Source organism: Musca domestica, unplaced genomic scaffold (assembly GCF_030504385.1).
Source record: "Musca domestica strain aabys unplaced genomic scaffold, Musca_domestica.polishedcontigs.V.1.1 31, whole genome shotgun sequence".
NCBI lineage: Eukaryota > Metazoa > Arthropoda > Insecta > Diptera > Muscidae > Musca > Musca domestica.
The window spans coordinates 7,270,454-7,284,650 of record NW_026712309.1 but is presented as its reverse complement, the minus strand read 5'-3'; the positions used below and the strand labels follow the sequence as shown (position 1 = coordinate 7,284,650).

General features: G+C 35.4%; 2 protein-coding genes across 4 annotated transcripts in view; one reads left to right on the top strand and one right to left on the bottom strand.

Moving 5' to 3' along the window:
- LOC101889674 (nephrin) overlaps positions 1–14,197 on the bottom strand; it is a 275,261-nt gene that overhangs the window by 16,191 nt on the left and 244,873 nt on the right. For all 3 annotated transcript variants that reach the window (XM_011298259.3, XM_020034642.2, XM_011298258.3), the window contains one exon: positions 13,682–13,866. In XM_011298259.3, the coding sequence (XP_011296561.1) occupies positions 13,682–13,866 (185 nt within the window). The remainder of the gene's footprint in view (positions 1–13,681; positions 13,867–14,197) is intronic.
- On the top strand, positions 9,630–10,336 carry LOC101889516 (probable fatty acid-binding protein). The gene has a single exon (XM_005177478.4). It carries the CDS (start codon positions 9,696–9,698, stop codon positions 10,089–10,091), a length of 396 nt encoding a protein of 131 aa, XP_005177535.1. The 5' UTR covers positions 9,630–9,695; the 3' UTR covers positions 10,092–10,336.

Here is a 14,197-nt window from a genome sequence, read left to right as displayed (position 1 = left end):
ACATAATACCCTGATCACCTTGCGGTGTAGGGTATAAGTAAAAGATTAAATTCAATTTCTGCATTTATTGAAAGTCTATTTGATTGTGGCAATAAGACTCAACTACAGAGTTGCATTTCGCTATTTCCTTTGAAGTTAAATAACCTTTATATTGTGCCAGGATTGTACGTCTTTTTAAGATATAGTCGTGAAATTTAATTCATGAAAAATAATTCACTTCTTTTCGACATATTTCCGTATAGTCTACAAGATACTCATGATTGATTTTCAGAACTGTCAATATTTTTCAAAACTTACCACTGTCTGACACTTTAAATAAATGTTTGTTCGAGTGTGACTTTCATTAGATCACGGCTGGTCGTGAAGAGTGGAGGGGGCGGTACATGCGGTTGCCACAAAACAACAAACAAACGAGTTCACGCGAAACTATTTTCAAATATAAATAAACTAAAAAATAGTTTTAACACCACAAACTTTTTATTTTCATTTCTGTTCCCACCAACAAGCTGGGGCAAGGACGGGCGGACAGACAGACGACTACGCAAACAAACTTTTTCTTTTACCTTTGTAAAGCAGAACAACAACAGCACCAGCAACAACAGCTAAAGATGGAAACTAAAACATAGCTACGCTTACCGCACAAACAGAAAAACTATGACATTTGGCAACACTAAAACCTTTCCATTTTCAATTTAAACGATACCAACTGCTAGGAAAATGACTTTAAAACAATTTGCTACAAGTTTAGCTAAACTTTCAACTCCTTCTTTGTGTCTCTCCGCTGAGCACCTGCAGCACCCTCGAACAGCACCGCAACGTAGACAGAACAGAGAGAGGGGGGGGGGGGGGGGAGAATGAGAGAAAACAGAGGACTGTGGCACAAACTTAAAGCCTTTGGCATAATAAGTTTAGTCATGTCTTATTCCCATACCCCTTCCCCTATCTTCAGATCTGCGTAGCACGACAATTTGAGGGGAGGGTACGTAAATCCGATCCGTGTGCTCAGCAAAGGAACGGCCTAAGACGACGACGACGGCGACGGAAGCAACAAAGACGCAACCAACTGTCTGTGTTCAGTATTATTCGAATGGTTGAAATGGAAAAACGAACTTTTTAAGACTTTTGGCAACAGTGGTTGACTAAGAACATTACAGAAATAATAAAAGTTCTTAAGGCCTAAAACTCATAAGAATATTAAGCCTTGGCTTTGAATGCCTACGTATGAATGGATGTGTGACTGTATGTATTGTATTTGATCAAGTTAAGACTAAATAATTTGAAGATATGTTCAAAGTTGGCATTGTAAAACGTTTGTTCTAATCTTTCAGACTTATGTAAATGCTGGCATTGTGTGGAAGAGCCATGGCCAACTTCCAAAGCAATGCCAATGGGATTGTCGCTACAATCCTCCGGGGTTAAGGTGAATATTTAAAAAGGATGAATGACTGGAATATTGGTGATCAATGAGAGTCCGTAAAGTAAATCTCAAAGAACTATAACACTAAAGGTATGTAATAGGCTTGGGTGATAATTGACTTTGCTGTTTGCAGGACTGAAAAACAGCACACATACACACACGTTTAAGTGGAAGACTTAAAATATCAACAGAATCGAACTATTTCCCAATGGGGCAGATAATATTTGGAAGTTTGTAAAACGGCAGTATTTGAAAGAGATTTTGTCATGAATTTTTGACAGATGTGTTGAAACTGCAAGAAAAAGTGAGACCAATGCAAATTTATACAAAGTAATCTCACGCAAACACATAACATACACTTTTTATAATATTTAATTGGTATAATTTAATTTGAATATAAAATATGTAAAATTCCAACTTCGAAATGTACACACGACCTTAGATCTTGTAGCGAAACCAATGTGGATCGTGGAGAAAATTATCATTTATTCGGTATCGACATTGTGACGTGAAAATAATTTTTTTTGTGTATTTGTGCGAAAGACAAATTCCTTTTAATCTACGCAAAAACGTCAGATGGTTTCAATTTTTTTATTTTGCAAAAAATATATGTCAGATTTTTGTATGCTCAAGATAAATTTTTATACAGAATGGGATAGAGTTTGATAGCTTGGGATCTTAACTGGCAGAAAACTATCTGACAAATATATATTTATTCAAGAATTAAGTAAAAATTACGAAATGGGTACAATGTTTATATATTTCCTCCAAATTAGTTGTAATTTGACGTTTCACATTCCAATATAAATACGCCCAAAAAACCTTTTTCAATATCGGTTTCGATTATAGAGTTATGACTGTATTGGTCACTTCTTCCTGATATTCGATATTTTGACGATGTTAACCACATCTTTAATAAAATTGTTCTAAATTTGGTATTTATAGATTGTAAAAAGTTATACCTCTGCTTGCAGAACTCCGTCTATATAAGCCCACGGAGAGTATTGAAATATTGGCCCGGCCAAACTTAACTTTTCTTGGTTGTTTGTATTTTCAAATGATGGAGGGTATAAAAAAAAAATCCGGCATTGTCGAACTCAACGTCGTTTTTACGCGATGATTTTATATTTAATTTCAAATCGGAAAAGTCACACAAAAAAAACGATTTTTTTTTGCAAAAATTGTGCCAAGCAGTCCGCACTCGGTAGAGGTTTCTTCATCATCATCATCGATGACGTTGTTTTCGCCACCCATACAGTTTCTACGGTCGCCGTTGTCTTCATCAATGAAAATCAGTAATTCGTTTTTTAATGGATTAATTTCCTTTATACTCAATCACAAAAGTTTTTCGCTACCCCCTTCGATACAAACCATCAGCTAAGACCGTTTTGGCTTAAATTTACCAAAAGCTTAAGCCATTGTATTGCAACGGCTAGGGATGGGATATCAGCTTGAAACAGAACAATGGAACAGCAATCAGAACAACAAGGAACAAGCAAGAAAGCTGGCAAGCCGGCTAACAAGAAGGCAGTCGATATCCTTTATAAGTGAGAATGTGGGAGAGATTGAGTGTATGTGAGTGTATGTGTCAATATTCGTTTTCAACTTTATAAATCCGCAAGAAATACTTTACAATAGACCAAACCAAATAGACTTACTTGTTTTGACAATACTGGCACCGGAGTCGAAGAGGAGATGGGTGGTGGGCTGACGGGAACCCATTTCTAACAATGCTATGCTAACTTCAACACCAATCCAGCACAATTCTACTGGGGTTGGGTTGTGTGCTTTGCGTTTGTGTATGTGTATGAACAAGGGAATAGTGTTCGTCTATGGCAGACGATGATACCGCCAAACAATTTAAAGCTTTTCTATAGCATCATTTAACCGAAAGTATTTTATAAAATAATAAAGACAACTACAGCCAAACTTTACACACAAAATCCCATAGTAAAAATCATAGTCGAATCTCTGCTATTGTCGTGACAATAGACGGAAGCAGTTGTTGGCTGATGATTCTCGGCGAACGGATGTCGATATGTGTGGCACATTTAAACAATGAGTTTTAGACAATACTCATCGATATCGAATGGATTTGATTTGTGTCGAATTATTGTTAAGAAACGAGGGGAGGAGGAAACCCAAATAGAAATTAAAACCACGACTAGGGTTAGACAAACATTTGCCAAAGGAATTGATGATACTGGTGGAAGCAGTACTGACAGTGTACCGATAAGATGTGAAGGACTTTCTAAAACAAGTACAATGAAGACTGGCTGTTGTGAATGCTATCTGAGATGATATGGTTATATTTTATGTATTCCAAAAAAGCGGAAATTTTTAGAATCAATAATTCAAGGTTAGTTTATTGATAAAAGGACACTGAACTGAACATCTGAAAATGCAAAAAGCTTTTAAGAGGTTTTTTTGAAATCACTAATAGATACTATACAATCACAGGCATAGACGTCAGACAGACACTATCGATTTTTTAACGATTTATTAAAATTATAAATCGTAAAAAAACAACTACTATTCTGCGAAAAAATTTATTTCATGTCTTCATTTTTGCTTTTTTTGAACACTTACCATGCGAATTCAAGCATGGTAATTTATTTTACCATTTTATAATACCTAAGAAAAATTAAAAGCTACATCGAGTAGAGTTGACCTGAGACAAATTTTGGTATCTCCAAAAATTTTCAAAATTTAAGGCTTTTCCAAAAGTAACTGCACTTTGGTAAAGCTAAATATGGGTATATAAGTATGAATACTTTAATTTAAAAAGGGTTAAAAATGAATGTTCTTGTAATGAATGTGCCGTAAGTTTACGTATTATCGTTATCGACAATCGGACAACAAACGGATGGGAATTAATAACTTGAGAACAACACAAGTTTAAAAGTATCAGTCATAGTTTAGTTTAGTTTTAGTATATTTAAATATATTTTGACTTGCGTTATGATCATTCAAACTGTTTAAACTTTTTGGGTGGGGCTCCTAAGGAGAAGGCCAATATTGTCCATTTCGTATCTGACATAGGTCTGATGTAAATGTTACAACTAGCCAGATATAGACAATTTCGACTATTTCTTTCACTCTATATGAGATAAGTGATAATTTTTGGATAATGTTGAAATGTGTCTGATTTTCATTATGCTTCATGTGATATAAAGCAAAATATTGAGACGTGCAATGAGAGAAATATTTAGAAATACCAAAAATCGCAACATCTTGTGTTACAAAAAATATTAGGATTTTATGAGGGTAATATTAAAAAAAACATGACTCGCTGTGGAGATGGTATCTGAAGAAGTTCGAACATATATTCCATCTTCACATCAGATCTTCTATTAGTATGAATATTTTTTCGCATTTTATAACTGTTATAATTATTCAAATTTCTGACCCGTTGATGGGGAGGTACCAGAAGGAGTGGTGCGACATACTCCAGCTCATGTGTTGCCAGAAATACTGAGACGTGCTGGGTTTGAAAGAACGGGATGCTTATTTCGCATTTTAAGAGCTTCATAGTTATATTAAATTTTGACCCATTTGGGGAGGAACCAGAAGGAGTGGTTCATTCTATCTGTAATTCATACCAGATCTTGTGTTGGTAAAAATATTGATATGTGCGAAATTTGAAGACTCTTATTTCACATTTTGTTAGAGTTATAATAATTTAAAATGTTTACAGTTTACGTAGAATCGGAAGATCCTTCCTTGTTGAATAAGGTTTTTTTTTTTTTTGTGAAAATCTTGACCTTTTATTGTGGAGTATCCAAAAAGAGTGGACTAATGTTACTTATCTCTAAATGCGATCTAAATTTGATAAGATTGGGCCAAAGCAGATACTACCTTGAGAGTTATAGTGCGCCCCAGCCAGACAGATGGACGACGGAGAGACCTAGATTAACTCCAAATATCCAAATGATTTGGTCCAAAGAGACTTAGGGTGTAAAACCGTTATTTCGATGAGGCACGTTTTAGCTGCAGCCATGTGGCTGAGAGCATAAATATATGGGGTTATATAAAAAAAATCTACATTGACTACTTTCGCTAGAGGTGTAGATACCTATCTATAACTAAAACAAATAGTACCAAACTTTACATAACTTCGCTAAAAATATGGTAAAATCTTTAAAATGCCTAAAAATTGAGGATAACCGTCATATGAGGGCCCTACAAAAAGATTATTAAGCTTCACTTTAAACATAAGAATGAAAAAAAAAAAAACATTCAAAATCTATTATCAGACATCCGTGTTCTAAAAATAATAAAAAAATAAATTGTTTACACGTGAAATGCATAATACCCTATACTCATAGACAAACTGACCGCCCTGTTGAAGTGAAGTCAATAAATTTACGTATGTTTAATGCCTGGAGATATCTGTGGGTGTATGAACGGATTTAAACCCTTTCTCATGGCCAAGTGTTTTTTATTTTCCAAAAGAATTGTTTCCTCTCGAAAAAAAATGATGGGACAAATAAAAAGTTTAGCTATCGATACATTTGCACGTCATAAATTGTCACATGTGATTCCGCTAGATCTCGGAACAGATGCCACAAAAGGGCCGAACCCAAAAAGATGTATCCATAAGAAACAGAATCGGAAGAAAGCCCTCTCCGTCTTCAATACAACAAATATTGCCTGCTATTGCTTTGTAATAAAATTAAATATTTGTCATAAATATCAGAGGAGTTAAAGACTCGTTCAGATGGACAGACAAGGTAATATCAAATGTGAAAAATGGCATGCCCACAAAGACAAACAAGGGAGCTATGGAAAAATCATTTCTGTGCATATAAAATTTAAATGTTAAAAAGTTACAGCATCGGGAAATGGAGTGAGACATTTATTAGAAACATAAAATCTTCGTCCCCTTTCTATAAAGCGCCCATACTCAAGGGTAGACACAACATGACGATGTTGAGTAAAACTAAAGAATTTTTATTTTGATACCCTAAAATGGGAAAAGACAAAAACAATCTTAAATGCAATAGGAAGTTAAATATTTTTATTATCCCAGCTAAAATAATATGCAATAAAATGAGGAGAAAAATATTTTTTATATTTCTCAAAGTCGGGTGGAAATGTTGGAAAACGTGGAAGGTAAAATTGAATTTTGTTTCTCAGTTCAACAATTAGCCCGAATTTCCTCACAGCTTGACGAATATTGATAACGTTCAAATAAAACCCGACATTAGGTTGATCTATGCAGTTGGTCTGCTATGGCCAACAAGATATCCTCAAAACTGATGATGTGGGTTTCTCTTCGATTTGGGTGAATGACATTTTCACCAAAAAGGATTCTCGTTGGACTGCCTCAAAAGGACAAAGTGAATTGAAAGAGGCAGCCGTAATTTTCACCAAATGATGTTTATCAAATAATTCAATTTTTGGTTTGTTGTTGTTTAGTGTGAGACTGCCCTAAGAATACAAGAGGCCAACCGGCACAGCAGCAAAAAACAAACAATAGTCATAATATATATCTGCCAATGGTTTTATTTGTATTTATGAAAAAACAACAACAACAACAACATTTTATACAAACAAACGTACACATGTACCGACACAATGGGAACACAAGCAGTCCTGCAACAAAAGGTTCAACAATTCTAAGCCACAATGGATTTGACCAAACAACAAAAAGCCCCTCATAAAATGAAATTGAATTTTTTATTAAGCTTCTTTTTTGTTGGTTCACCCGCCCACCCTCGCCACCTATCTGGCAATTTTTGAGAGTCGTACGCAACAAAAGGATTGAAATGATGAGTTTATTTTTATTTATTTGTGTTCTGGGGATTCGTTCGGTCCTTACCCCACCCTCCCCCCCCCTTCTTCATCCTGCTCGTAATCACCAACATAATTTCAGTTCTCCTCATATTTTATTCGAATTTGTTGTTGTGTGTGTGGGGGGGCAAATAAAGAAATAAAAAATTTAAATCAGTTTCGTTTTATAATTTACGACTAAACATGTTGAGTTCATGAAAACAAAGATTGTCGTTATAATTCTTAATAAATTTATGCAACTTGAATTTGTACTAAAAGGAGTTGACTTCAATCGCTCTGGGATATTGCAGAAGATTCTTAACCAGCCAAGCAGCATCATTGCAAAAGGAGAAATGGGAATCAGCATCTTTTTAGGTCACACCCAACCACCTCGACATAATGGAGCTCTTAAGCTGGACACAGCCAGCCCAAACCCCACAACCGCAACCAGTCGACATGCGCAGGCATTAATCTGCCTGGTTGCAGTTGCAAGCATTAATTTGCCACCAGTCTTCACATCTTCTTAAGCAACAACAACAGCTCCACTGTTTTGGCTTTGTTATGTTAATTAGACTTGTTAGCTTTCAAAGTTGGGAAAAGTCAAAAGTTCTTTATTTCGCATTCATGCCGATTATGAAACTGTGCAGACGCATACACATGCATACATATACACTCGGAAAGTGTGATCCAGGGGATATTCTCAAACGCTTGTGACTCAACTGAACGTTTGTGAAAATACTAAAGACGGCGACGACTACGACGACGAAGAAGAAGTAGAAAGACGAGAAAACGAAGTCACAACTAGTGGGTCGGGATTAGACAAAGATTTCCGCCGAGACTAACAAGTTAAAGTAGTTGTTTGTCTTCACAAAAGCCCGAGGTGGTGCTACTAAAGCACGATGAGTAAATCAAGCTGCGGAAACACCCAGCAATACGCGATGACGGATATGCTCGAGAAGTTTTGAATACAACCAAATGTATACAGGATGGGTGCACCACTGCCCATTGTGGTTCTAATGAAATATTTCCCTATGTAAACATGTGTATGCATGTATGTGTGAATGTTAGTGGAACATTAGAAGAACACACATAGCCTAGCTCTTAATTAGTTGTTTGTGTTCCGTGTGTTGACGTTTTGAATGGTTTAATGACAGCTAATCATAAAAACATAAAAGAGTTCATAGAGTTGAATTCATTCATTAGGAACTGGATATTTTGAGCTCCGTTGTCCAAGCTCAATAATTCAAAATAGGAACCAATAACAACAACACCAAAAAATGCTAAACAAACATTTTTTGGTGAATTAGAAAATTTGAGCATTACTTCATAGCAAAGCCAATTTAATAAGGTCGCAAAGGAGTCGTATACAGGCCTAAGACTTCTCCTGCTGTCAATCATTTCCCTTTGTGAAATCAAATAAAAAGTAAGAAAACACTAAACAATATTTTACAAATTATACAGTTCAAAGTTGTAGACGTTTATTTTGTATAAAATATACCATTTTAATAAAAACATGCTTTTTAACAAAAATAACAGCTGGTCTTTGTCGTGTCACCTTGATTAATAGTGTTATTTCAAATGTACCTTTTACTTTCTTTTACTTTCAACAAAAAGTTAGTACTAGCTGTTATCTTCGTACTACTGACACTGCATATACAATATGATATGCCACGAAATTGTAAATGTATAAATAAATGAAAACTGATAAACAAATGAGAATCAAATATTGAAATACTAATTTGGTGTACCATAATATATTTGCCAGTAAAATCCATGTTCAAATGTGGCTTAAGCTGATATATAAAAATGTGGAAAATATTGATTCTACAACAAGTTGGCCTAAGAAGTTGTAAAACATTCTTTCGAAAATGGTTTTAGAAAGTCAATCTGAGATGTAACACGTGTACCATCTACAAAGACTACAGGTAAACGTTATATTTATACCCTCAGCCATGTGGCTACAGAGAGTATTTATCATTTGATACGACCAAAACGTGTAATTCATAACAGAAGTCCACTGCTTCTGGTACCTCCCACACAAATTGAAAAAATTTTCAAAGAAAATATTTTTCTGCATAGAACGAGAAAGGATAATCCGATTATGCTCTAACTTTGCAAATCCTAATATTTTCATCAGTGCTAGGCCATGTGCAAAAATGGACAATATCGGTTCACTCCCTCAAGTACCTCCCGCACAAAGGCTCAACAATTTGAACAATTATATCTCTTATAAAATGTGTCCCATTGTCTTCAAATTACACATATCACAATATTTTTATTAACCCAAAGTCTAGAGTGAAGATGGGATATATCGGTCTACTCCTTCTGGTACCTCCTCCAAAAAGGGTCAACATTTTGAATATTCATGAAGCTCATAAAACACGAAGTTAACAACTGATTCCATTCGGACTTAACACATCTCAATATTTCCATTATTCAGTTGTCACTCTTCGAGGTTGGTGTTTTTCGTTTCCACGCTCTCAAGAACTAATAAATAATAAAAATGGCCTGCTTGGAAGGAAAGAAATACAAATTGGACAAAAGCGAAAACTTCGATGAATACATGAAGGAATTGGGTGTTGGTATGGTCCTCCGCAAGATGGCCAACACCGTTACCCCCACTGTCGAATTGAAGAAGGACGGTGATCTCTATACTTTCACCACTACTTCAACTTTCAAGACATCCAGCATTTCCTTCAAGTTGGGTGAGGAATTCGATGAAGAAACTTTGGATGGCCGCAAAGTCAAGTCTGTTTGCACCATGGATGGAAATACTTTGACCCAAGAACAAAAAGGCGACAAGCCATCCACCATTGTTCGTGAGTTTTCCGACAGCGAATTGATCACCACTCTTACCATTGGTGACATCAAATCCGTTCGTGTATACAAGGCTGTTTAAATTTAACAACTTGAAAATGTCCTTCATCGGAAAGTGGACCTTTGGCGACTGATTTCATTTCCATTTGTTTTTGTTTAAGCTTCAACTAACAGTTGTTATTACATAACAATATTTTTTTGTATTAAGACCATTGTAAAATTAATGTTTGCATTTAAAAAAAAAACTATTTAAATCTTGATTTAATAAATAAAAGACATACGTTGCCATAATAAACGGTGGCGACATAAAAGAAAAAAAAAAAACAAGATCTGTTATAAAGTAGGTACAGATCGGACCATTTCTTCTGGTCCTCCCCTACAAAGGGTCAAAGTTTTGAATAACAAAAACAATCATAAAATCCGAAATAAGCATCTAGTTCTCTTCAAATTACACACATCACAGTATTTTTATTAACCCAAGGTCTGGTGTGAAGATGGGATGTATCGGTCTACTTCTTCTGGTACCTCCCTCACAAAGGGTCAACATTTTAAGTATACATGAAGATCATAAAATGGAAATTAACATCCAATTCCATTCAGACTTGCTACATCTCAATACTTTCATTAAAACAAGATCTGTTATTAAGATGGTACATATTGGACCATTTCTTCTGTACTTCCCCCACATAGGGTTCAAGATTATACTACCTGAACCCCTTCAGGTACCTCACCCACAAATGGTCACTATTTTCAATACTTTTATCTGTCATAACTTACGAAACAAGTCAGCGATTCTTTACAATTTACTATATCTAAATATTTCTCTCAACCAGATATTTTATATCGTATTTATTTAGGTTCGATATGAAATAGACAATATTGGCCCATTCCCACAGAACCCACTCCCACATAGAGGGCCAACAGTTTGAATAAGCATAACGAAAGTCAAAATAATCGAACAATGGCTGACGGTATACGTCTGTCGGCAGAACCGATTGACACTTTTTAACTTGTTTTATTTATTTTTTATTTTTTAAAAGTTCACCCTTTATGGTAGAGGTTACTATCTATCTCCGAATTTTGTCCATTTTATATTACATCTTGAAAAGAAGGATGCTAAATTTGCTATATATGTTATTGCTTTCAAAATTATGTATCATATTTTCGCTCTTGATTTAATTGTATTTTTTAAACATTATAATTAATGATATTTAAAATTTTGGCATGGTACCAGAAGATATTGCTCATAGTCGCATCTGAGATAAGTACTTTATAGAAATGTTGATTTGCAAATACATTGGGTATTTCCTTCGCTTAACATATGATCTTGAAAAATATATATTTTTTAATTTCAGGTGCGAAAATAAAGGAATTTTTTTTTTTTTTTGATAAATTTATTCTGAGAACTTACCAAGTCGCACGGAACAATTTTTAGATAGTAGTAAGTAGTACCTGTTTCTTTATCTTTCTGAATAGAGTGTAGAGCATAAATATTGCCGGAATAGAATCCAGACAAACTTAATGTGTCAACATTTTATGTGAATATATAGCTGATGGAGTATATATAAGTGGTGTTTTTATAAGACATTTGAAAAAGGTGATCTACAAAGAAGAAGCGAAATATTTGGCCTCTCCAAACTCCATCAAAGTGATATATGAAATTTAGGTTGTGCAAAAGCTTGCGCAAAATGAGATATTTCATTCGAGAGTTATAACAACTATTGGCGGTGACTATAGTTCGGATATATGAAAAACACATTATGGCCAGGACCGAAGATATTCCGAATAATGGAAGAGAATGTTCCATATTTTTTGCAATTTTGTAATATATGATATGTTAGTAGGGCTTTTAACGTGTGATCTTAATACCGAATTCGAATTCTATTCGAAATTCACTGTTGTATGCGGAACCTTTAATATAATTTCTTATACTTAAAAATACAACTAACTAATTTGATATTAACAATTTAAAAAAAAACTACTAATAAAATTCCTGTTTCCTGCGAATGCTTTCAGGATATTCTTTTCAAGAAACATTTCCAATTCAATTAGATGCCATATATCTCCTAATTTCCGACAGTACAAATGCCATTAAACATGCAAATAACTTTACGTGAATGTATTGCCATTTTGTGGGCTTTATTAAAGCACTTATGTTCGTAGGTAAGTTATAAGATTGACATTTGAGCATGTTTATTTTTTAGTTCAACGGTGTTGTTGCTGTTGTTGTTTCTTTTTTTTCAATTTATAGCAATTTACATTTCAATTTAAAATTTGTATCCGCTGTTTATTTGCCATGCGAAAGCTTTGAAATGCTTCATACAAAAAAAAAAACGAAAACATTTTTTGTCCTTTGCGTGCTAACAATAGCAAATGATGCGCCACAATTTGTTAAATTGCGAACATTATTTGCTGGGTAAGAGTGTGTGTGTGCGAGCATTTTTTTTTTGTTAAGTATATCGTAAAGTACTTTTCTATCCGACGAAAAACGAATCCAATTACAAAACTCATGCAAATTAAAATCATCCAAATTGAAGAGGAAAAAAAAGTGCCGAACAGAAGTTTCAACATCATTGACTGGCAATGGAAGAACAATTACCCTGCCACCAATATTGGTGCAGAGCGACCATAAAAAGCAAAACTTTGATGCTCATCACATTTCCCCCGTTGAAACATTTTCAACAATTTGATTTTATTATCTCGAAGGACTCTGTTCATTTCTTGCAACAAGCACTTGGCCACCTCGCCACCACCCGCTGTGGGGGTGGGGAGGAGTCAATGTTCGCAGTTATTTTATATATTGTTAATCATGGTTTTGGATTATATCGAACGAACAATTAGTTAACCACTTTTTATCGTTAAAGTGCGAAGCTCATTTGGCGATTGCTCTCCGTCTCTGTAATGCAATGCTCCCCGCACAACAGCACTCGAAGAGGGGTTTCTTTGCTCATGCCGGACCTGGCAGTTGAAGCTGCTGCCGATTTGGCGAATGCAACTCCAACAGCTTGAGCTTCTTGCCACGTAATGAGGGTGAACTATTGCAAAGTTTTGGCATAAATTAAATTCCGCTTTCTTTGTATAATTTTATTAATTTTAACTTGAAATGACGCAGTTCTAACGGCAGAGGCTGTGGCAGAGTGGCATCGCAGCAGCTGCTCTGAAGCCATGGTTACAGCTGTTGCATTCGCTTATGTGGCAACTCACTGCAATGCGATACCAGTGGCATTGTGGAGGAGCATTGGGTAGCTGCTGATTAAGATATGAAGGGGGGTGGGGGGCGGGGGGAGTGGAGTCACATACCCTGACACAGTTTGCAATTTGTTGCTACCACAACCATTGAGTGAAAAGTTTAAAATGAAAATTAATTTCATTGAGAAATGTTCATAATTAATTTGCATAGTTTTGCTTGTGCTAGGATGTTTGGTTGGTTGATGGGCTGTTTCGCCCCATCAGTCCTTCTTAGTACACTCCTTCATGGATGCTAAGAAAACTCAAGAACGCTATAAATAGCAACAGCAGTAGCAGTCAATGCAATGCATAATTTGCTCCGATATGCCTCGTATCTGTCGTTCATTTTTTTTTGCCCCGCATAGAAATGTCAATGGCGTTGTAATGCAACGCCGAGGTCATTATACGGTTGTACGGCAGTCAAGTCCAGTGAGGGCTACTTACCATTGGCGGGTACGAGAGATATCTGTCACTGTTCATGTTGTAGTAGGAGCCATCCGGTGGCGGTGCTGGCGACGGGGACGGAATATAAACAGCCTTGTTAATTAGCATCTGATCATCTCGTGCTCGGTGATCCATAATGTTGGCCCCATTATTGTGGCGGGGATGTGGCAATGTTCGTGCATTAACTGTAAAAACAGAGAGTAAACAGAGAGAGGAGAAAAAACATGAAATGTAATTATAAACGTACACATACATATACACATCTACTCTTATGCTTAGTACAGATAATGTGGACATGAAATAATTGAGAATTTAATAAGCATTTTATAGACGCAATCAGACCGTTTCACCCATAGCCACAAATGCTTCAATTAAATGTGGCAACAGATTCCATTACGACTGCAACGTAATGAAGTACGTATATTTGTAAAAGTATGAGTAAAATTGCATTAGAGTTGAAAGACAACCGATTTTTTTTTATTAAGAATCGATTTTCATGTGATGAGAATGAGAAAA

What these genes read in the sequence shown, in the direction of transcription:
- LOC101889516 (XM_005177478.4), top strand. Translation starts at nt 9,696, where the DNA reads ATGGCCTGCTTGGAAGGAAAGAAATACAAATTGGACAAAAGCGAAAAC.